This window comes from Rhinopithecus roxellana, chromosome 15 (genome assembly GCF_007565055.1).
Source record: "Rhinopithecus roxellana isolate Shanxi Qingling chromosome 15, ASM756505v1, whole genome shotgun sequence".
In the NCBI taxonomy this organism is placed as follows: Eukaryota; Metazoa; Chordata; class Mammalia; order Primates; family Cercopithecidae; genus Rhinopithecus; species Rhinopithecus roxellana.
The window spans coordinates 43,699,191-43,725,011 of record NC_044563.1 but is presented as its reverse complement, the minus strand read 5'-3'; the positions used below and the strand labels follow the sequence as shown (position 1 = coordinate 43,725,011).

The following is a 25,821-nucleotide window of genomic DNA, read 5'->3' as shown; positions in this document are numbered from 1 at the left end:
TATAGTACATTTTTAATGTACTTAATTATATCATGTTGTGTGCAATATGATATTCATTGTCAAGTATGACAATGTTAGCAGTGATTAATCCTGTGTAGGAATTTCTGTGTGATTTTTTTTCCATTATTAATTTCCATTTTTCCTAAACAAAACAAATTTATTTTCTCTACTTTGGCATTTCAATTTTTACCCTGGCTATCAACATGCAATATCTCCTTTTCCTTTTTAACAGAATGCTGATTTTTGCATAGGTAGCTAAAATTTTATTTCCCTGGCTTCCTTGTGCTAATTGCAGTTATGACTAATGAAATGTAAACAAAGTCTACTAAGTGGGGTTTCTGATAAAACTATCAATTTCTGAACTTTAATCTATGGCCATGCCACTTTGAATGTGCTTGATCTCATCTGATTTCTAAACTTAAAAAGAGGGGCAAGCAGAGTTAGTTGTTACATGCCTTTTACTCTCAACCTTTCCAGGTTACTTAATCCTGCCTAGAAACTAATACGACAGGCAGAATTCTAATTCTAATGTTCCCAAGATGCCCACCTCCTAGGGTCATGCCCATTGAGTGCAGGTGGAACCTATGAATAGGACGGCATAGTCAGTCCCTTGATTAGGCTACCTTCCATAAGATTTCATTGTAGCAAACTAGAGACAGATTCTCTTTCTAACCTTGAAGAGGTAAGCTGCCATGCTGTAAAAAGGCCACATGGTTAAGAACTCAGATCAGCCTCTAGGAGCTGAGAGCAACCCCCAGGCAACAGCCAGCAAGAAAACAGAAACCTCAGTCCTACAACCACAAGGAACTGAGTTCTGCCACCAACCTGAATGAGCATGGAAGAGGATCCCAAGGTTTAGATGAGAACACAGCTATGGCCAGCATCTTGATTTTAGCATGATGAGAATCTGAGTAGAGGACCCAACCAACCTGTGCTAGGACTACTGACCCATGGAAACTGTGAAATCATAAATGTGTGTTATTTTAAGCTGCCAAGTTTATGGAAATGTATTAAACAGGAAAAGAAAACAGGAACAAATACCCTCATCTTATAACCATGAGGGAGAAAGTCATGTGCTGAGGCTGGTGATCCAGGAAGTTGAGCCCTTTATGATGTCCTTGAACTGCAGCTGCAGCCCTGGGTACATACCTCAAGACTTGTTTCATGTTGTAAATGAGCTCTTCTTTGGTTAAGTCACTCTTTTTAGGGTCTCTTTCAAATGTAGATGAACACAACTCTAACTGAAATAGATGTTATACTTTTTTTTTTTTTTTTTTTTGAGACAGAGTTTCACTCTCGTTGGTCAGGCTAGAGTGCAATGGCACGATCTCGGCTCACCACAACCTCTGCATCCCAGGTTCAAGCGATTCTCCTGCCTCAGCCTTACAAGTAGCTGGGATTACAGGCATGCACCACCATGCCTGGCTAATTTTTTGTATTTTTAGTAGAGATAGGGTTTCTCCATATTGGTCAGACTGGTCTTGAACTCCCAACCTCAGGTGATCCGCCTGCCTTGCCTCCCAAAGTGCTGGGATTGCAGCCATGCACCACCACACCCAGGCTAGATGTTTTACTTTTAAGGGTAAAAATAATAGATTAAAAATGAAATTGGAATTGTAGATTGAAACCACAGAATAATATTTAATAGATATTAATAATTAAATTCTACATGTGAGTTCAAGTTAATAGTTTAAATGCACAAGATTTCATTGACAGCATATTATTTAGAAAAATAAGGGATTTTTAGTTGACCATACGTACAACATGTCTCTAACAGTTTGATACAGCTGTTGAAAATAAATTAATGTAGTGAACTACAGCATACAATAGAAATATTGTGGCCCAGGAAAGGTAGGTTAGAGTCCCATTATCCCGTGCTCTGTTCAGTCTATATCTAGTATATAGTCAACAGATCTGGCCACTCCACTTAAACTGGCATACGGACAGATCACAGTGTCCAAGTAAGACAACCAGAATGGTAAGGGTTCCCAAAGCCAATCCACTTGAACAACAGCAGGACTTCTTAATAAACAAGTCTTACCAAAGAGTGAAAAGTCATTCTGTGCCGGGAATTTGTGAAAGCCAAATAAGAAAATAAATGTTGGAAACTTTGAAAATTTGAAAGTTTTATATGAATGTTATATATTAACATTTTGAACATTCTTGGCAAGTAACAAAAGCTGACTTTCAATCTAGATGATGAACTCATTTACAAAGTTTCTGAATATTTTGGCCCTTTTGTAGATCTAAAATTTAGGCTTGCTACTATGCTCTTTAAGTCAGATTTAAAAATCTCTAACTACTATAAAATCTGGTCAAAGTTTGCTCCTATTACACCCTAGACACCTCTGACCCATGCTAGACCTCCCAGTGACTTAAAAGAAAATACACTTGTTGACAGAATAGAGGGGGATAATCATTTAATAACTTTATTTTCCTACTTTAATTTTTAGACCCACCAACTATAGCAGAAACACTGTAAGTGAATGTAAGTTTTGATTATTTAAAGAGAGAACCAATGATGTATAATCTGACTTTTTTCTTGTCCAAAATCTTCCCAGTTTACTACCCAGAAGAATAGCATAGAGAAAAAAAGTGAAAAGTCCGGCTACTCAAAAGTAATCGTATTAGGGCTGTCTACTGAGGAGAGTCCACTGAGTTCTAGTCTTGGCTATTCTGAAAAACGCCTATGCTACCTCTATTACTTCCCCTCTCTGGGGCCTTATTTCTTCATCTAAATGTAGGAATGCCAAGATATTAGTCCTTAGTCCTTTTCTCTTTTCTATCTATACTCATTCCCAAGGTAATCTCATTCCCAAGGGATCTTTATATATTACCTATATATTCATAACAACCAAACATATCTGCAGCCTGGACTTTTATCCTGAACTGCAGAATCATACATAACTACTTACTTTACATCTGCTCTTACATGTATAGTAATCTCTTAGACTTTAACATACAAAAAAATGAATCTTGATATCTCTTCCCCATTGATCCCTCTGTATCTCATGACCCCATTCAAAAACTGCCAACTCTATTATTATTATTTATTTTTGAGATAGAGTCTTGCTCTGTCACCTAGGCTGAAGTACAGTGGCACAATCTAGGCTCACCGCAACCTCCCCCTCCTGGGTTCAAGCGATTCTTGTGACTCAGCCTCCTGAGTAGCAGGGATTACAGGTGTCTGCCACCATGCCTGGTTAATTTTTTCTACTTTTAGTAGATATGGGGTTTCTCCATGTTGGCCAGGCTGGTTGCAAACTCCTGACCTTAAGTGATCCCCTCACCTCGGCTTCCCAAAGTGCTGGGATTACAAGTGTGAGCCACCTCACCTGGCCGCCAATTCTATTTTTACAGTTGCTTAGGCCAAAAACTGTTTAGATATCCTTAAATCCTCCCTTTCTGTCATTACCTTTACTTAAATTGCAAGGAAATCCTGTGTCTGATAAACATTCATAAATACAACGTAGAATTTGAGTATTTCTCACTATTCTTTCTTAGATATTGCAATAGCATCCCAGCTGATCTCCTGCTTCCAGCCTTTCTCACTATAATTCAGGTTCAACAAAACCACTGCAATGATCCTTTAGATCAAATCATATCACATCTCCGATCAAACCCAATGGCTTCTTGCACAGAAAATTCTCTCTCACAGAAAAATCCAAAGTTCTTACAATTATCTAAAAACTCAACAGAACGACATCACCTCTCTGACCTCATCTCTATCACTCTGCTATTGCTCACTCTGCTCCATCTTCACTGGCTGCCTAGCTGTTCCAAAAATACAGCTGTCAGTTCCTGCCAGAGTGCTTCTGCTCATGCTATATCCACTTCCTCGATCATTTTCTTTCCGTGAATTTATATGGCTCAATAGTGCTCATCTTTCAAATATTTAACTTAAAAAACAACAGCAACAACAACAACAACAACACCCTCTTGTGTGTTTTTATTTTTCCCTCTTGTGACCAGGGAAGGTTTCATCTTTCCCTGGTCGCCTGTCTAAAACTGCTTTCTTCTCTTTGTACTCCTCCCTATATCCTACATTTTACATATGCCACACAAGCTCCCCTGCATTCATGTTCTGCTTAGCACTTATCTCCACTTGACAAACTATATTTAATGCTTATTTCCATTTTATAACCTGTCTTTACTCACTATAGTGCAAGTTCCAAGGTGAGAGAGATTTTATCTATTTTGTCCACTGGTATAGCCCTAATGCCTAAAATAGTACCTGTAACATAGAGGTGCTCAATGATTATTTGAAAAATAAATGAATAAATAAAACCATAAAATAAGTACTTAGACCACAGGTTAATTTAAAGTGTTCGCCAAATCTAATATTCTTGTGTTTCCATGCAAATGGTAGAAGAAGATATATAATGCTACTTTGGGGGTTAAATATGGGTTTCAACTACTGTGGTAATGCTAGATCTCTTTTGACTCTGATAGTTTGCATTTACTGCTCATAACTGTGCTTCTTTACAAAAATCTGAAACACAGAAACTAAACTTATAACCAGATGACATAGAAGGTGATAACAGTCTTCCAAAGAAACTCTTCCTTTTTAAAGAGACTCATGCAGGAAGAACAACCAGAACGAGCCTTTTGGGGTGGTATTTAAAAATGGAATTTACAACATAATATTTCAGAAACATATAGTATCCTGGCATCTCAATGCTGTCATTCCTCTTTCATTTTGAAAACCCCAGGAGAAATGAAAGTTAAATAATTTGCCTTATAGCTAATCAACAATTTTTCTTACACTAGAAAATTCAAAGTGACCGGGAATTATGAAAGTTCTCAAGAGAGAACTTCTTTCCTCTGGAGCAAGCTTTGACAAGCAAAATTATTCTCAAAAAGCGACACCACTTCATTTAGTTCAAGGAAATGGATTTACAAATCTTAAGCATTTGTCATTGGCTTTTCTACATTATCCCTAGGGCTATTCCATCACTGTAGGATATCTCTGGACACCACAGGCTAACCCAGCCTTTGGGCACTCCCCTAGCATGTTAGGTCCACAGACAGGCTACAGAGGAGTTGCTGCTGCTCCTCACTTTTGTTTAATGGGATATTGATTTTCCCCCAATCTCACCAGGCTTTCTCAAGAAATCAATACCTCGGTAGCAGTGAAGTAGATGGAGATGAAACAGAAGGCCTTGGGAGGGTAGGACTGTCATCCACAAATCTAAAGGTGCTTCAAATGTGGCAAACAAGACACAACAAAGGCGGCAAAGGACCACAAAACAAAGGTCAGACAAAATCAATACTAAAAAGTAAAGTAACAGAGAAGGAGAGGGCAAACATGTCTTAGTAACATAACCCTTTCTAAAACAAGGAAGCCACTCTGCCCAGGGTTGAAGATCAAGAAAGTTAATATTGGTTCTGACAGAAGAGACAATGCCTTTGTCTACTGGTTTTCTTTTAGAAGTAGAAAGCTGGAAAGAATGAGAACATGAGCATCAGCATTCAAAAGATTTGCACATTTTTAGAAATCTAAAAGTAATAGAGAAGTAATAATAGGTTTAACAGGGTGTAGATAGCATGGTCTAAAGGGTGTGTAGAGGCAGATATTGAAAATAGTAGGACTAATTAATTACCTCAAAATCCAAGAACCTCAACACTTACATAGTAATTGTAGTTGAAATCAGGGAGACTGGTTGAAAGTCCAAATGGGGACATCCACCCTGTCCCTTCTCCATTTTTCCATATAGGATACCAGCAGTCAGACATTTACACCGCAAGTCAAATTCTTGTTTATCTTCTGAATAAACTAAAGAAAGGAGACTTGAGACTCAAGAGATACCAACTAGCATGCCCCTGTAGGTGGTATGGAGATGGAAAAAATAATCAACTAAAAGTATGCAAATATGGCAGCTGGGCTACTTCTTCCCTCTATTAAGAACTCTGACATCTTCACCCTTAGTGCGAAAGAAGAGTTTTTCTGTAGAGAAAAGACCTTCAACAACTGACATGCAGTCCCCAGTGAAAACCAACCTAAAGCAAAACCCACAAATCAACAATCACCATAGCCACTATTCAACAAGCCTCCTAGACACACAGAGCTCAGTATCTGCTTCTGATGGTCTTGCTCTCAAAATTTTTAAAGGGGACCATCAACGTAAAATAGAAAAACAAAAGTGGAACTGAAAAAATAATTCTAATGAAATAGATAATGCAAAAATCAGAAAAAAACTTCAGAAAAATCAGTATCTTCACAAATATAATAAACTATTACATTCTTAAGATAGAATTTTTGAAAAAGAATAATCAGGATAAGATTGAGTTATTCAAAATTAAAATTATGATTGCTGAAATTAAAAAGTATAATAAAAGACTGGAAAATTGCAGCAAACTAGTAAACAGAATAAAACAAAAATAGCTAAAGTGCTGAAAATATGTGAAAAAATCATAGGCTCATAGACGTATTAGTTCAGGTTACACCAAACTAGGGGTTTCATAAGTAAAGAACACAGAAAAAAAAGGGAAAAATATTATCAAAGAAATAACAGTTTTCAGAACATGAGTTTGTAAGTTGAAACAGCTTACAAAGGGCCCAGAACAATAAATGAACAAAGGTTTATATAGAGCACAGGATTGTGGACTTTCAGATTACCAGGGGTAAAGACACGATTCTAATAACTATCAGACAAAAGAAAATAGCTTATGCACAAAGCTTTAAGAATGAGAATGGTATGAGACTTCTGAAGAGTTATGCTAAATGTTATATTACAATGAAGCAGTGCCTTCAAGTTTAAGGGGAAATCATTTTAAACCGAGGAATCTACACCCATCTAGAGAGTTAAAATTGTGTGAGGGTTAGAAAACACATATTTGAAGACATCAACTACCCAGAAATGTCATGCAGCTTTTCCTAAGCAGTAGCAGGAGGCTATGTTCCAGCAAAACAGGACAAATAATTGGAATCCAGGGAGCAGGCACTCCCACACACAAGAATGTCAAAGCAAAGTCTCAGGATTACAGCCGTGTGCTGGCTCTATAGGGCATTCAAAATAAATTGCATGAGGAAAGGAGAGGATTCTGAGATGGAGATCTCCAAAACAAAACCAGTCTCAACAGAATAAATAATATAATGGACATTTTTTTAAACATTAAGGAATTAAGATTCATTGAAAATAAGCACAGACAGCCAATTATGTGAGTGAATAATATTTTCATTTTTAATGATATAAACCACGATTTTTGTCATGATTCAACCAAAAGCAGTGATAGAATTTTCCTGAAAAGATGGGAGAGTGGGGGAAGTAGTTAAGAAAATTAAATTGTCATCTGGAAAAGCAAATTATTAATGAGTACGTAGAAATCTAGTAAATCAAGAAATAGCAATATAAGACTATCACTTAGACACAGAGAAGTAAAAAAAAAAAAAAATAGGGAAGGAAGGATTTGAATAGAGACAGTTGGGTTCTAATTTTGACTCTGCCACCTGCTAACCATGGGATATTGGGTAAATTGCTTAACTTTTTAAAGTCTCAGTTCCTTAATATATAATACGGGCATAGTAATATCACCTATTTCATAAAGGTTTGTGAGAACTAAATGAAATAAAGCACTTATCACAAGACCTGTTAAACATGTATTTTATAAATACAATTTTTATTATTATTCTTAATAAGATTCTTTGTGGTCTTGTTTTGACAATTTTCTGATGACTGATAATGATAGGTTAACTCTGCAATAACAACACGTTCTTGATTAGATATCTTAGAAAAATGATGAGAAGCTTATTTTTGCTTTCTACAAATGAGCAACACGTTCTTGATTAGATATCTTAGAAAAATGATGAGAAGCTTATTTTTGCTTTCTAAAAATGAAATATCCAGGAGTTCCTAAAGGTGGGTTCCTAATGCCACACTACACAGTATCCATTAAAAAGGAGTTCTCAGTGCTTCTCTTCAGTCTTCCTTTGAGGCCTCTCTTACTCTTGGCAACCTAGATTAAACATCAAAGAAGCGGCATCACTCACAGGTGCAAGTAACAGTTTTTTCTTCAGCTGCTCTTACTGCTCTTGTAAAAGCCATCAAATTATCTGGAACTTCATACTATATTGTAATTATTTTTTTTATTTGGGTGTCTTCCAGGAGTTGAACCTAATAAGAAACTGTGCCCTTTATTATCAGTGTCCCAGTGCTTAGCAAAGTACCTACTTGAGTGTATAGTAGGTATTCAAAGAATACTTCGAGAATGAATAAATGAATGAATAAATGAGTTAAATTCCAACACAATGCATCTTAACCAGGGTGCAAGTCGAAATCACCAAAGCAGTGTTTTCCAAAACATACATTCTAAGCCCCTCCAGACTTCTCTGAGAATAGGTCCAAGGCATCTGCAATCTTAGCAAGCTCCTTACGTGACCCTGATGCACCACTTTTACAAGAATCACTGTCATGGAATAGATAGAGTGCTTGACTGGATCTGAAGTCTAGACCTGGTCTCATCAATGAAAATCATTGAAAATCCTCCCCATAATTGTGTTTCTTTCTTTAAAAAAGACAAATTTGACAGCCATTGCAGGCGGCTCAACTGACAGTAGCTAAAACACAAATGAGAGATACATGTAAAACAGGATTGTAAGAATTTCAGTGAAGAAAATTGCTATATTCTGGTCCTGGAGTGTGAAGTAGGAATGACCTGTATAATTCGGTGCACAAGCTCATGTTAGATTCTTATGGAATGTTATGTGGCATTGCCAAGCAAAGAATTTGCAGATCTCAGTTGAGGGCCCAAGGCAAGGCATTGGGGGAGGAGGGGCGGAGCCGGGGAGGGTACAGCTTCCCTCACCTTCATTTTTTTTGTTTATGTCCCCATCCACACTGCAGGGCACTACAATATCCTTGCTGTGCAGTTTCTGAAGAGCTTTCTGGATGAAAGGAGTTACATAAGGAGTCCTCCTGGGAATTACAGCAGTAAATTAATTTTTCTGTTTCTACACAGTTATCTAAGGACATAAGTACCCCACATGGGCAGGGCCAAGAATAATAGAGTAAAACAATCTTTTTGAAAGATTCCTTAAAAGGCAGTGCATCAAAATATTCTTTTCCATCCAATAAATGCTGACCAAGTGATCACTCTGCGTGCATGCCATTGTGCTGGGTAATGACCAGGAGGATTCACAACGCAATGCAGGGGCCAGCCCCATAAGGAAATCATCTTAACATAGCATGTTAAGGTATAGGAGACACTGTAACAGCTGACACTAGAGCCAAGTGCTGAAGGAAGAGTGAGAGACAGGTGCATACAGCTAGGAAGCCTGGGGAAATACCAAGCCGTGATGGGGGACTTGATGCAGTTTAGCATAACCATGGAATAAATGGAAAGAGTAGAGATAGGCTTGGAGAAGCAGGAAAAAAATCTCACTATTGGGGTCTTCTATGCTCAAGAATGAGGGGTTTCTAAAGAATGTGGGACCTGGTTATATCGTGTCCAGCTTGAGTGCCTGTGTGGATGTGGGGTCTCCAAACTGGATAATTATGTTTGCAGAAAAGCTGATGAATTCCGTTTCAGATATGTTGGGTTTGAGGAGTTCTCTGAGAGATATCCAAGTAGAGATCCAGAAGAATATGGAAATCTGAAGTTTTAGAAACAAGTCCATGGCTAGAGATAGAGATCCAGGAGGAAAGATCCAAGCTCAAAGGTAACACACCTTACTTTCTAGATGTTTTCTTCCTCCCACAGACTCATGGGAACAGGCCTACAAGGATTCTTTTTTTTCAGACAGAATCAAGGCAGACCTGACTCTGTCCCCACCCCCTAGAAAACAGCAGAACCAACTGGGCACAAGACATATTTTTTGATGACTGTTTAATTGTGATTTCAGTGGGGAGTGATTTTGCCCCTCCAACCAGAGGACATTTGGCAATGTCTGGAGATATATTTGATGATCACAACTGATTGGGGTGTTGGGTGCTACTGATCTTAAGTGGGTAGAGACAAGGAATGTTTCTAAATATCCTACCTTGCACAGCACACACACACTTCCCTCCCAGTCCCAGCTATGAATTATTTGGCCCAAAATGCAATAGTGCTGAGGCTGAAAAGCACTATACCTTATATTAGGATTTGACAAATTTTCTAAGGAAAAGGCACTAATTGAGTAAGAATTGTTATTTAGTTGGCATTTGTCTTTTAATAAAAACCAAGTATGGTCGTCCTTTGATTTTTGGACATTACTAAGAAACTGTTGAATCTTTGAGTTCAGACTTCTACAGTCCATTAGAATTCTCAGCCAGAAGTGTTTATGTTAATGGACATGGTCTGACACACTGCGAAGCTTTGCTCTCTGTTTCCCCTCCACGTTATACTTCAGCCTCATTGAACTTCAGCATTGTCAGCACTTTCTGTTATTTCTCAACTCCATGCCTTTCACATGCTGTTTCCTCTGCCTAGAATACCTTTCTCCTTCCATCTCTGCCTTTGAAAATTCTGAAGATTTTACAAGTCTGTGTTCCCTTCCTACCTTCCTACCCTCATACATCATATGGCCTCTACAGGTTTCCTCAAGAGGTGTCCTCTCTCCAACCGATATGGCTGGTACTACCTAGGAGATAGATATATGCTAGGCCAGCTCATATAGTGCAGTTCAGCCCTCTCTTCTGATGTATGTCCTTGCCTAGAGAGATGAAACCACAGTGGAGATAGCTCTTGGAGTGGCTGCATCCTTCTGACCTCAGATAAACAGGCCTTTCCTCAACTAGACTCAGCTCTAGGATCACAAGGAATTCTGAATCTGAGAAAGACTGCTGAGAAGCATTGAAGCACTTTCGCAGATCATGGAAAATGTGGGCTTTGACCAGATAGCTAGGGGTCAGAATCACGACACAAGGCTGCATGCATGGCTTTGAGCAAGTCCCTTAATCATGCCACGACTCCTTCTCTCCATGGAAAATAGGGATAATGCCTCATTATTGTAAGAATTAGTGATAATAGCTGTGAAATGCCTGGAAGGTTCTTAGTATGCAATAAATGATTGCCCTCTCTACAAATAATACATGGGCACGAAAAAGTTGCATACATAATTTCAAGAGATTCTTGGAGCATCCTGTGCACTGAAGCATGGATCCTCTTTTACAGTCAGCCCATGGTGTCATGAATTGCTTAAGTCCCTTTCCATAGGTATCTGTAGAAAAAATATGTTGGAGTCAGGCAATTCCTGAAGAAAGAGTTAATAGTTAGCCAGAGCAAGAATTATTTGTTGGGGCAGGGTATCAGAATCAGGGATTCTAGTTGGAGTTCTGAAGACTCCTTACTACTAAAGTCAGGGTATTTTTCTATGTTTCTTCTCTCACATCCAGAGCTGGACTTTGTTGGGCAAAATGAAATACAGAAAAAGAATGTCCACTGCATTATAATCCCATACAGTGTGACCATCATGAACAAAAGCAGAAAGATGAGAAAAAGATAGGTTTCTGACAACAACTAGAATAAAAGTACATGTGAGAAAACACCCTTCCTTATCCAACTCACCCAACAATTCCATGTGAATTGCTCCATTGTGTCATTTCTTGGAAGATGTACTTACACATCTGTATATCTGTCATTAGACTTTAAACTCCTAGAGATTAGGACCACATTTTACTCATTTATCTATCCCAGTCCCTGGTCTACCATGTATCAATTGCTCAATAAATAGTTATTATATAAGATCAGACTAGAAAAAGTTGTAAGGTAGTACAGTGCAGTGTGGAGGTTGGGTGGCTAAGCTGTTCTGTCAGCATGTCTAGCTTGAAATCCTGACTCTTCCACACACCACTATGAGATCTTTCGCTAGTCACTCTCTAATTTAAACTTTAATTGCTTCCTCTGTGAACAGAAAAAGTAACAGTACTTACCATACAAGATTATTTCAAGGATAAGCTAAAACGCATGTAAAGTCACTAGCACAGTGCTTGGCTAAAGAGAAGCTATTCTTATTTTCAGGCATCGGTGGTAAACTTTGAAGCATAAAGGGTCAGATGGCAAATAATTGAAGCTTTGCAGGCTATAAGGTCTCTGTTACAACAGTTTAACTTTGTAGTTGTAACATAAACGCAGCCATTAATAACATGTAAACCAATGAGCACAGCTGAGTTCCAACAAAACTTTATTTACAATACAGGGCAGGCCATATTTGGCCCACAGGCCATAGCTTGCTAATGCATGTTCTAAGGTGTCTAAATTTAAATCATTAAGAAGTAGAACCTACAGAAGATTCTTTAACTAGGCAGTGACAAAATCAAAGTCATCCCTTGAGCAGGTTAAGTTTTTAATAGCATGCAAAACACTACAGTGAGCAAAGTCTGGAGTCAAGTTATTATGATTGTCCAAACATGAAACAGGAAAGATCTGAGCTCTAAGTAATGAAAATATGAACCATGTAGGATAGAATGACATATGCAACACCTTGCCTTATACAAACCAAACTATGGTTATAGCCTCTGATTGTTCATTTCTCTTCTCCTACTATACAGTATCTCAGTCACAGTTGGACCTCAGACTGTCTAGTAAATTACAAGCATTGATGTAGGGAACCTCTAGAGGATTGATTAGCTAAAGATAAAATATTATTATTAATTGACGTTGATCCTTAAATAGCTAACTAGCTTGAATTTGAGACTCATATACACTTCAACTATTCCCAACTTCAGAAAACAATTTTCATTCTTCATGTAGCGCATTAATAATCTGTCAGAAGTGATGACTCAAATAGTTGTACTACAGACTGGTGGACATTATGTGAAATCACTATTAAACACAGCCATCATTTCCTGTATATTATGATTCTAAGTGATTCTAAGTTTGCTCCGGTTTTAGATTTCAAATCAGGCCCTTCCTTTTATGTCCCTAAGTATAACCAGCTCAAATCAGTTCAGCTAAAAATACAGGGTTAAATGTGCTGTGATAAATTAAGTCAGTGGAGGTGTATCTTATAACTTCATCTAAATTATTTGGAGATGGATGCCTACAACCTACAATTGGTGAAATCTAGGTCATCTGCCTGTGCCTAGCTGCAAAGGAAGCAAAAGAAGAAAGTTTTATGAGTTCTTCTTGGCGAGGTGAGCTTCCTACAGCTGGAAATTCCCCAAAGATATCCAATGTATTTAACAGTTGTTAGAAAGCCAAACAACATGAGAAATATCCACTACACTGTGAAACATCCATTCCTCTCCCTAAGAGAAACTAATACCATCTTATAGAGAACAGTATTAGATATATTCTTTTTCTCAGCAGAAGAATACACATTAACATTTTTATTTTTAGCTTCAAATAAGAGGCAAAAATTGAGTATAATTTAACATAAGCTTCTTCCCAGTGCACCTGTTGCTCTTAGAACATTTTGGGAGAGAGGGTGGGTCCAAAAATTCACTATAAATAGCATAGAAAGAACCAAAGATATCTGTTAGGAGTAGGACTGGTGTAGGGAAAGCAAGAACTGGAGGCACTGGAGGTTCTTTCTGTGAATTTGACTTTTGTCCCCGATATTGCATAGGTACAACTTGTTCCATTCTTTCCCACCTACACTAGTGTTTGTGGTGGTGTATTTGTGAGCATAGCCACACCTGATCCACTCCGTTATGTGAGCAGAATGGAGCAGGCTGGAAAGGGCTAAGATACAGAAACAGACTTTTCCACCAGAGTATGGCTGTTGTGTGCATCACAGGTAGATCAGCTTATAGGCTGTGGGTAGAGACAGTAGGAATGGTGTAGAGTATGTAAAGTGTGTGTCTGTGTGTGGTGGGATCAGATATTATGCATCTGGGCCCCACATACATTATTTCTCTCTCTTTTTTTTGGGGGGGGGGGATGGAGTTTTGCTCTTGTCGCCCAGGCTGGAGAGCAATGGCGCGATATTGGGTCACTGCAACCTCCGCCTCCCAGGTCAAGGGATTCTCCTGCCTCAGCCTCCTGAGTAGCTGGGATTAACAGGTGCCCAACGCCACGCCTGGCTAATTTTTGTATTTTTAGTAGAGATGGGGTTTCACTATGTTGGCCAGGCTGGTCTTGAACTCCTGACTTCGTGATCCGCTTGCCTCGGCCTCCCAAAGTGCTGGGATTACAGGTGTGAGCCACTGTGCCCAGCCACATTATCTCTTATGCTATTATGTCTTAATGCTCACAGTAGCTCTAGGTGAGTGGGTGTGATTAGAGAGTGAATTCAAAAACAGCAACTGATGGAGATTCAGGCAGTGGGCACCAAGAATGTACCAGGTAATTTGGTCAGCAGGTAGCAGAACCCAGTCAGCCTCTGAAATAGGCCCTGAAGATGTACTAACAAGAGAAGGGCAGGGTCCTTATCCTAAAGAAACAGATCTGCCAAAGCAGATTATAAAAATGGGATATGGGCACAGGAATGTTAAAATATCCATTATTAGAGCTAAAGTATGATGTAGAGGGTAAAATAAGTTGAGCTCATGATCTACGGGGTGACCATGGAAATTTAAATTACAAATTAAAAATGAAAGTATTATTAATAATTATGCTGGAACAGCAGGTATAAACCAGGAATTTGGGGGGCAAAATGGGACACACAAGTACCCCAATTATACATCACCTAGAGAATCCACAGGGGGAATTCAATGAAATACAGCCAAGAAAGCAAAATAATGCAAATGTTAAAAATCAAAGAATATGACTCAGAAAAGACTATTTTCTTTCCTTTGGTTTTAATATTGGGAGAGATAATGTGAAAAACCAGAGACACCAACATGTATTTAATTTTTATTTTTTCTCTCTTAATTCACTTGCCAGCCAGGGGCTACCATGATTGCTCCAGCAACAGCATTAGTCATGAAAACTCTCATGGAAACTTACTCCATAGGACTGAAGAGCAAGAGGGTAAATTTCCCTCAGTAGTGGGGTCCGTGGTAAGATGGAGGCTGGTTTCAATGACTAACTCATCTAAAACCCTGAAAGTTTCAACTGCAGAGATGTCCAAGTTGATGATACCTGAAGGATTTCTGCTGGATGTGCCCATGGGGACAAAGCCAGAAGTTTGACTCAGAAGTTTCAGCGATGCGAAGAAAGGAAATCAGGTATTTATCACCAGACATTATGTCGTCACTCAAAAGGACTTTAACTTTTAGTAGGTTGACTGTCTAAGAGAAGGATACCTACGGGAAATGTTCTCTGATCTCAAAATGAAGGAAGGAATTCATAGCTATCCCCAAAATCTACCATCTCTGCTTCAGGCAGACAGTTAAATCCAGGCCTCAGTTTTGTAAATGTTGTAATACTATAGTCAGAAAGTTAGCAGAGCTTTATCAGAGATCTTTAAAAAGAATTTAAAAAATGTTTGACACTCCAGTTTGTCAATGCTGCAGGATTGTTCCTGAGCTTCTAAGTGTTGACTCTGAATACTAATCTGGCACAGGCAAGACATTCTCGCTAAGACATTCAGAAGGACAACCTCAACAGCATTACGCATGGAAGGAAAAGAGACGCTGAACATGCCTTCTATATTTTACAATAAGGCCTTGTACTTTCTTGATTATATTAGCTTGTGAAATCTCATGTCCCCCCTCCCCAACACTGTACAAAGCTTCTCTTCAAAGTTCACACTTACAGGGATTTGGAGGATTAGAAATCCAGTACCTAAGTAAGGTGGGTCAGCCAGTCCTAAAGGTACTAAACATTGTGTCCTTAAGCAGGCTGTTTAACATTATAGTGGTTGAGCAAGGAATGTCAGAGTGAGGTGAAAAATGTCTTCAGAAGGTCTTCTGACCCACATGTAATTTCAAGCCTCCCTACAGCTTCATAGGCTTCTTCCTTTCTTTTTTCCCTTTTTTCTTATTAGCACTTAATAACTATCACACACTGTATATTTTATTTATGTTTTGTTGTTGTTTTTATCCATGAAGACAAGGTTTTATCTGTTTCATAAGTTTCTACATTCTTAGTGCCCAGAACATTTGTCTGGCATATAGCAGGTATTTGATAATATTTATTAATTGAATGAATGAATGAATGAATGAATGAATAACAGAAGACTCCTCTCCCCATGTAAGTATGGGTCATTCAATCTAGTTAGCACTTACAATGTAATGTAATCAACTGAGAAAAGGAGTTCTCCAAAGTCCTACTATTTCTCCCCTGTGCCTGGAGGCTTCTGAGCTGAGAGTGACATTTTTTGAAAGAAAGCAATTTGAAGGAATATGCAGGAACTTTGGAGTGAAATTGAGTGTGGTGCTAAAAGGAAATGAAAATAAGTGAATTCACCCACATTTTGGAATTAAAAAAAAAAAAAAAAAAAAACAGGCTAACATTCAAAAAAGAAAATAGACTACAAAAAGAAACCATGCTTGTTAAATTTCTGTAACTTAATCATACCTTTCAGTTGTGCTCTGTCTCCCCTTACAGCAAGAAATCCTTCAACCACATAAACTAAAAAGGTTCAATGAGAGTCAAGAAATATAAAATGATGGGGAATGTATCCTGAACCAAAGGAAGAATCCCAAGAAACAGAGGAAATCAAAATTTTAAATAGAATGAAAGGGAAAAGCACACTGGCACACTCAGGCCTCAAAAGGAAGACAACAACTCTTACAACTGAGAAATAACAACTTTCGAAACATAAAAGCTAGTGACAGAAGAGCAAGGAGACAGGCTTCAAGGCTCTCCAGGAATGGTTCAAACAAAAAAAATCCCGCTGTGACAGAAAAAGTGGCACCACTGCCCTTTTCTTCCTCTCCATCATCTCCAGTACAAGTGCTTGCTTAATTGTGCTGGTCTTTGTAATGTGGTGGTGTTCTCAAATCCAGGTTTTCTTTCCTATCTATAGCCACTACTCCAGTTTAAGATCTCATTATGTTCCCACAGAACATGGTAACTACCATGCCACTCTATCTCCTGGTTCACTGCCCTCCAATCCATCTTCCAATAGTTTCTCCAAGGCAAATTGGACCATTCTACTCTCCAGTAGGAAACCCATTAGAGATTCCTCCTCAGCCTTTTGGAATGATGACCATTCCAGTAATATTTTCAAACCATTTGCTAAAGAGGTGCACAAATGTTCACTATAAGGCCCACGTGTGAACTCCATAAGTACAGAGCCCATGGCTATCTTATTCACAGATGAATCCCAAAAACTAGCGAAGTGCCTATGCTCCACAAACATTTAATATTTGAATAAAAGTGGAAAAATCATGATATAAAACCATGTAAAATGCAATCCTAATAATGTAATTATATGCAGACACACAAAAGTCAGAAAATACAGCAAAAATAGTTACTCTTTCTAAATTTTAGTTATGGTTTTTTATTGATTTTCAAATTTTGCTATGAAAGTTTTTTTTTTTTTTTTTCTCCTGTGATACTGAGATTTTTTGAAATACAGGCACAAACAAAAAGAAAGTAGAACAAAAGCCAGACACCTGACATATCAGATGGCAACATTAGGGAACAATGGGATGTATATTATCCTCATCACACCATACAGGATCCTTCATCTTCCAGCCCTGCCTCAGCTTCACCTCCTGCCACTTTTCTGCTACCCAGGGGAATCAGCATGGCCAAGCTATGCTGTGTTCTTCACATTTGTGCTTGCTGTCTATTCTCTGTTACCCCACCATTCCGGTATGCCCAATGTAGTGTTTGCCATCTTTTCTTTCCTAGGAGCAAGCACATTTCCTGATGTACAGGTGAATATATTAAATATCGATTGTGTAAATTAACTAACACATGAATAAGGCTTTTACTATAAAACCATACTTACATAATAAAGTTGTTATGAGGACTAAATAGGAAAATGCATGCCAAATATGCCTGGCTCATAGTAAGACCTCAAAAAGCAAACACAGTTATCCACTATTACTATTGTAACCTTGTATAAGTTGCTTTGCTCCTCTTGCCACAATGATAAATTGTAGACAATAATTCCTGCTTTGCCTACTCATTGCATTGACATGAGAAAGAGCTTAGAGCAATCTGGAAATCACAAATCACTAAACAAACATATTATTATCATTATGAGATAGTGATGATTATATGCCATTTTCTTTGTGAACCTTGCTTATATTAAGCTTATTATTTAAAGTCATATTACCTTTGCTGATGTTTCAAACCATCCTACGAAACCATGCTCCTTGCAGAACTGGTCCATCTTGAGGCCATTGTTCATGAGCACATCCTTACCCTGGTCACATTTGTTGGCCAACAAAACCACTGAAACCGGTTTGCCATTAGGGAGAGTTAACTTGGAGTCCAAATCATTTTTCCACTTTGCCACTGCTTCGAATGTGGCTGGCCTGGTGACATCGAAGACAATAAATGCACCCATAGCTTCTCGGTAATAGACCCTTGTCATATTTCCAAATCTTTCTTGACCTGACACCAAAAAGAAATAAAAATAAAAACGTATTACAATTGCAAACTGAATCATATTAGAACTTCATGAAGCCTCCAAGATGAGCAAGTCAATCAGTAAAATGCTTCATCTTTATTGATTATCTTTAAAGAGTGAACTAAATGTGCAATCATGCAGCTTTATTCTTGATTTTTGATTTCAGAGGGGAATTCATTCATTTAACAAATACGTACTGAGAAATTTCTGTGTACCATGTAATATTCTAGACCTATGCAAATATAGTATTCCAGTAGCCACATGTGGTGATTTAAATTAAATGAACAAAAAAAAAAACAAAATTTTTAATACAAGTACTCTGTCACCCTAGCTAGCTACATTTCAAATGACCAGTAACTGCATGTTGCTAGTGCCTATTGACTATGCCAATAATAAAACATTTCCATAAGTATAGAACACTTGATTGGGCAACACTGTTCAAAATATTTGGGATACTCTGATTAAAACATAAAAATTCCTGCCACCATGGAGATTACATTTTAATGGGAAGACAGATTCTAAACAATAAACATAATAAATAACAAAATTATGGAGTATGCTTAAAAGGGATCCACAATCTAGTCCAGTTAAAGGTTATATATTAGCTACCATTGATTCATGTTTACTAACCATGAAAAATGTGATTTACATAAGTGATCATTAAGGTGCAATTATTACCCCCATTTTAAAGTGAGAAAATTGAGACTTAGTCTAAGTAACATTCTCAAATCATACAGATAGTAAGCTTAAGAAATCGTAATTCAAACCTGAGCTGTTTGAATCTAGAGCTCACAGTCTTTTACCAACATTAAATACTCTCAACTACTAAAGTATAGGCTTGTACTCTCTCTTCTGCAGGCTTATATACCAGGACCACACACAGGACCATCCCACTGAATTTGACTGAACAGATATTTATTGGACATCTATTGTATTGATGCCAGTTTCTGGACTACTCACTCAGAATGCAGCAGTGAACTAGATGGTCTCTACCCTTAAATACTCTACAACCTATTGGATAAGAAAAGCCCTCCTAGAGCAAAACACTAAATAAGTTTTGTTTTTGTTTTGTTTTGTTTTGTTTTTTAGGATAAAGATTCGTTTTAGAATTAGTTGGAATCAATTTTGCTCTGATGCTTAATCTTCTGATTGAATACTGTCAAGTTTCTTAAGCATTCTAAGTTTATTTTTCCTTATCTGCAAATTGGCAATAATAATATTTACTGCACAGTGTTGCCATGTGGATGAAGTGAATTAATATATGCAAAGCACCCAGCATAGTACCTTAAAACTAGTCAATACTGGAGTTTTCCTTCTCTTTTGGCAGTATGTTAAAAAATATGAAAGACAATATGGCACAAGTTCTGAAATCAGAGTTTCAGATCAGAGTTTATGACAAAAAAATTATAAGTATTTCAGCTGAATAACAAAGATGAACAAAATTCTATTACTTCTACCTCTGTGTACTAATGGTTGCTGAAGACAGGAGCTAATGAAGACTTGTATTTTCTGAACTCAAAACCCTAGAAGTATGTGACCAGACGAAGCCTTTTTATTCTGATTTGGGAATTTATTAATGTTAACAGTCTTATAAAGTTATATAAATTAAAACAAAGTTAGCGTGTATTTAACAAGTCAACTTTTATTGGAAAAGTAAAATGCTAAAACTGGGATGTATCTAAGAAAATACAGGTTAACATATCTCTAAGAAGAACACTTTACCCTTAATTTTGAGCTCAAAACTTTATGATGGTAAGTTTTAATTCAAGTTAGCAAGCTGTTTTGTAGATGGTTATATTTACATTGGTAGTAGCACTGAAGTTGTAAGAGAAGGCTCCCTAAGCACTTAGTGAAAATGAATGAAGGTTGAGGGCTCTGGTCCCAGTGTGCGAGCCTGTGTGCACAAGCAAGTATCGCTGGAAAAAAGAGTATTTTGTCATAGCCAGCACATGACAATCTTACAGTATTTCTTACATGAGTTATACCAGAGATGCGTTTTTTATCCCACAGTTGTCTAGTCAACGAAAGAAAGGGGCAAAATATTCTCCACATGACACATAACTCACAGATGAACTTTTAGTTTTCCCAAATAAGTTTTAAACTTCTTTTTTTCTTTTTAAATTCCTGGTGCAAACAGTGATCTCCTTTGATACTGCCCAGGGTGGCCATGACATTTTAGAAAAATAGGGTAAAAAAGCCTTCTGTGATTACTCAGAACTTCCAAGGCCTTTAGGCTTTTAAAGGATGTCTTATGATCTCTTTCAAGGATCTAATCAGATGAAGAGCAAAGTCAGGGGTTAGCCAATAATCTGCTTGTCCAGAGGTTTTCATAGTAGAATAAGGCGGTCCTCAAGAATAAAGATTTTGCATTTTAATTATATGATAGAGTTATTCTAAGACCATACAAAAAGCAATACATAGGCTATATATACCTTCATAGAGAATCATAAAGGAAAATGTGTGTGTGTGTGTGCATGTGTATGTGTGAATGTATGTATATTAGATCAGAAAGAAGAAGACAGCTTGTTTCTAGAAAGAAAAGATGTTTATATGTTGAGGTCACTGAGCCAGCCCACTTGGAGAGTTTATATTTTTGGCATTCTAGCAAGAGGTCACATTTAGATCAGAGCATTCCCAGCACTCACTGTTTCCTTCCTTTTTCAACTGATAGTCCTCTTTGCTGTTTCTTATTCAAAAAATGAGAACCATGTGACTCAGAGTGAGTGCCTACTTTTGGGCAAAGTAGAGACCTGATGAATTCACCATAGTTCAATTTACTGTTTAAAAAATGACTATAATTCAAAAACTTCCCTTGATTTTAGATCATTTATTCAACACACACTTATGGAATAGCTAATGTGGCTAAAGCTCTATACTTTGTGCTGGAAATATACAGTTTTTGCCCAGGAGGAATTTCTAAACTAAGTTTTGTCACACTGGATTACTGCACTGAAAATAATCCACTTCACCACGTAAGTCCCCAATGCTCTTAAATACACACTTCATAGCAGTGTAGATGTGGCTCATGATTCAGCTTTCAGCTATGAAGGGTGTTAAATGGGAGAGCATTCAACCAAATCACAAAAGTTAATATAATTGCTACAGGAACTATTTACATAATCTCACAGCAGAAGATACCAACTTGAAAAGTCAGAAGATGTGGTCTTAATTTTACTCACTGGTTACCAGAACAGGCTCACACACATGTATTTCTCTCACTGAGACTCAGTTTTCTTATCTATAAAATGAACTTGGTGTGGCTGATCTCAATGGCCCCTTCCTCATGCCTTAGATTCAATCAAACTTTGGCCCTCTGTCCCAACAGCCTGAAATGGTCCATTTGGTGTCACAGACTTAGCTAAAAATACACACAAGCATCACAGCTGTAATGTGTACCTGCCCATCCTCTCCCCCAGCACTGCTCCTGCTCCAGCTCAGCCCCTCATTGCTCCTCACCTGGACCCCTGGCAGCTCCCTAAATGGGGATCTCAGTATCTAGGCTGTCAACAATGTCTCTCTCCCCAAATATAAACATAAATGTAAGCACAAGTCTTCAGGCAGTTGCCATTCTGGCAGCATAAGAAATCACTCTGGCGCCTAAGAAATACCCATCCCTAGTTGGGTTGCACTTCTCAGAGATTCTTTATTGTGTTGTTTTTGTGTAGAGATCAGGAATCTGTATTTTTAAGCTATCTCTAGGTGATGTTAGTGTATGACCTAGTCCTAAAACTGCTATTTCTTTTCTTTCTTCCAAGATAGTAGATTAGAGCCTTTTAGCATGCCTCAGCCACGTGGAAATAGCAAGATAGTGCATAAAGGCCAACTGTGTGAGCTTTATTTCAAGAAGGAAAATGGGAATCCACCAGGACAACCCAAATTGAAGGACACCCCAAATCCCAGGGAGGAGAACGTGGGCAAACAGCCCCTTTGATGGCATCCAGCTAATAAAAGTGAGAGAAGCTCAGGTACATGAGAGAGGCAAAGAGCCTCCTTCTGTGACCTGCCTTTCCACTGAGGATCCCAGCAAAGCATGATAAGGTAAAGCACTTTGTACCTCCCAAGCCCTGGAGCTAACTTGCAGAGTTTCTTGGAGACATTGTGAGGGAAAGACGTGAGGAAAAGCTGCAGACATTTTCCCATACCCAGGACCAAGATCAGGATGCCATTTTTAATCCAAGTGCATAGAAAGGCAGCCATTCATTTTAATCTCTAGCCAGAGACTGCGGCACTCACTCTAGAGCAGCGTAGGAGTCTCCACAGCCAGAACTGTGGAAAGTCCCTCAGTAGTAAGTGCTGGAATTGTGTTCTCCTCTGTCACAACCTTGGGACAGGAGGACAGCTGATAAAGCTGCAGTTTCTTCTGGGCAGTAATACTTGTATGTAGGGCCAGCTTGGCAATCTGGAACCAATCTGCAGGTATCCAGCCTGCTCGCCTGAGGTTGTGGTGCAGCAGGGCCCTCTCTGCTCTACTCCTAGGCAGAAATCCTGGCATTTAGAGCACCCACTTGTCTAGACCAGTAGCCTGAGTTGCCCCACCCATGACAGACACAGATCATGGTACAGCAAGTCCCTCTCCACTCCATAGCTAGGCAGATCTCCAGGCATTCAGACGACCTGTTCACCTGGAGCAATAGTCTGACCTGCACCACTCATCCTGTGCAGTGATCCTGGTGCAGGGAAGCAAACTCTGTTTCACACCAGGGCAGATCTCTGGGCATTCAAAGCACCTGCTCATCTGGCTCAGCAGCCTGAGCCACCACACCTATTCTGAACATAGACCATGAGGCAATGAGGCACTCTGTGCTCCATGCCCAGGCAAATCTCCAGCCATTAGGAGCACCAGCTCACCGGAATTGGCAGCCTGAGCCATCCCACCCCTCCTGTGCAGAGATTGTGGTGCAAGGATAGCCTCTCTGCTCTACATCCAGGCAGATCTCTAGGCATTTGAAGCACTTATTCTCTTGGATTAGGGGTTTATAGGCTGCTACCCTTCCCATGCAGTGCACTTGGGGCTAAGGAGATTTCCCAGCTTGATGCTGAGGTACACAACTGGGCACTTGGTGGCTGCTCCCCAGATTCTCCCTCAGCACAGTTGCTTGCCCCTGTCATTAGGGGACCTGTAGATGAACCTACCTCGTCTGGCCCCACCCATTGCGGCCCCCAGTCCCCTGGGCTGAGCAGGGAGCTCAGACAACTGTGCGTTCCAAGAATGTTGCCTGAGGCAACAGAGAGCTTCTGCCAGTAAACAAGGATCAAGTATATACCTAGTTACATTGGCCACAGCCTGCTATCACGCATAAGCACTGTCTACTGGCGTATAGGTCAAACTGCACAGCCCAATATAAAACCTACAGAAAGAAGTACATAAGGCTACAGAAGCAAAACCAAAAGACCCAATGGAGCGGGAGAAAGGAAAAGGAAAAGAGAAAGAAAAAAATAGCAATGGTATGATAGGGAGATAAAGAAAAAGAAAAAAATCCTACAAACATGAAAATAATTATAAAAATTAGAAGTGCCAAAATTTCCAAATGAAAAGGAACAAGCACAAAAATCCTGACACTATGAAAAATATGAATGCAGTGACACCATCAAAGGATTGCACTAGCTTTCCAGCAAAGGTCCCTAATGAAAACAGAAACTCAGAAGTGACAGATAAAGAATTCAAATCATGGATTGCAAGGAAGCTCAATGAGATCTAACACAAGATTGAAAAGAAACTTCTAAAGCAGTCCAGAAAATGAAAGAGGAGATGAATCTTAAAACGTAATTAATCACAGCTTCTAGAATTGGACAACTCACTTAAGGAACTTCAAAATACAATTGCAAGCGTTATCACTAGACTAAACCAAGCAGAAGAAACCATTTCAGAGCTTGAGAACTGGTCTTTTGAACTAACCCAGACACACATACATAAAAAAAAGAGAATATTTTTTAAATGAAGAAAGTCTTTTTGAGAAATGTGCTATTATGTAAAAAGATCAAACCTACAAATTATTGGCATTCCTGAGAGAGAAGAAAAATTTAAAAACCTGGAATATGTATTTGGGGGGATAATTCAAGAAAATTTCCCTAACCTTGCTAGAGAGGTAGACATTTAGATACAAAAAATCCAGAAAACACCTGCCAGATACTATACAAAATGAACATCACCAAGGCATATAGTCACCACATTGTCCAAGATCAATGCTAAAGAAAAAAATCTTAAAGCCAGCTAAACAAAAATGTCAAATTGCATAAAAAGGGAACCCCATTTGGCTAAGAGTGTACCCCTCAGCAGAAACCTTACAGGCCAGAGAGATTGAGGGACTATTTTCAGCATTCTCAAAGAAAATAAATTCCAATCAAAAATGTCGTATCCCACCTGGGCACAGTGGCTCATGCCTATAACCCCAGCACTTTGGCAGGCCGAGGCAGGCAGATCATGAGGTCAAGAGTTCAAGACTAGTCTGGCCAACATAATGAAATCCCGTCTCTAATAAAAATACAAAAATTAGCTGAGTGTGGTGACACACACCTGTAGTCCCAGCTACTTGGGAGGTTGAAGTAGGAGAAACACTTGAACCTGGGAGGTGGAGGTTGCAGTGAGCCGAGATCGTGCCACTGCACTCCAGCCTGGGCGACTGAGCAAGACTTTGTCTCAAGGGGAAAAAAAAAATTTATATCCCACCAAACTAAGCTCGTAAGTGAAGGAGATTTTAAAAACCTTTCAAAACAAGTAAGTCCTAAGGGCATCTGTTATCACTAGACCAGCCTTACAAGAAATCTTTATGGGAGTTCTAAATATGGGAATGAAAAAACTATACTGGCTACCACAAAACTACACTTAAGTACATAGCCCACAGGCCCTATAAAGCAACCACACAACAGAAACTTATATTTCAAAGCAAACCAGCTAATAACTTCATGATAAGCTCAAGACCTCACACATAAATATTAACCTTGAATGTAAATGGTCTAAGCTCCTCACTTAAAAGACACAGAATGGCAAGTCAGAAACAAACGAAACCCATTCATATGCTATCTTCAAGAGATCCATCTCACATGTAATGACACCCATAGGCTCAAAGTAAAGGATTAGAGAAAGATCCAGCACATAAACAGAAAACAGAAAAGAGCTCAGGTTGTCATTCTTATGTCAGATAAATCACACTTTAAACTGGCAACAGTCAAATAGGACCAAAAAGGGCAATATATAATAATAATAATGGGCTCAATTCGACAATAAGACTTAACGTCCTAAATATATTACGCATACAACATTGGAGTAGTCAGATTCATAAAACAAGTACTTCTAGACCTCTGAAAAGACAGAGACAACCACATAATAATAGTGGGGGACTTCGACAACCCACTGTCAGTATCAGACAAATGATCAAGGCAGAAAACTAACAAAGAAATTCTTAACTTGAATTTGACATTTACTGATTGGACCTAACAGACATCTATGGAATACTCTACCCGCCAACCACAGAATAAACATGCTT

General features: G+C 38.6%; 1 protein-coding gene across 1 annotated transcript in view; it reads right to left on the bottom strand.

The window, feature by feature from the left end:
* RAB38 (RAB38, member RAS oncogene family) overlaps window positions 1–25,821 on the bottom strand; it is a 61,666-nt gene that overhangs the window by 16,399 nt on the left and 19,446 nt on the right. Inside the window, exon 2 of the mRNA XM_010357221.2 lies at window positions 18,041–18,321. Coding sequence (XP_010355523.1) covers window positions 18,041–18,321 — 281 coding nt within the window. The remainder of the gene's footprint in view (window positions 1–18,040; window positions 18,322–25,821) is intronic.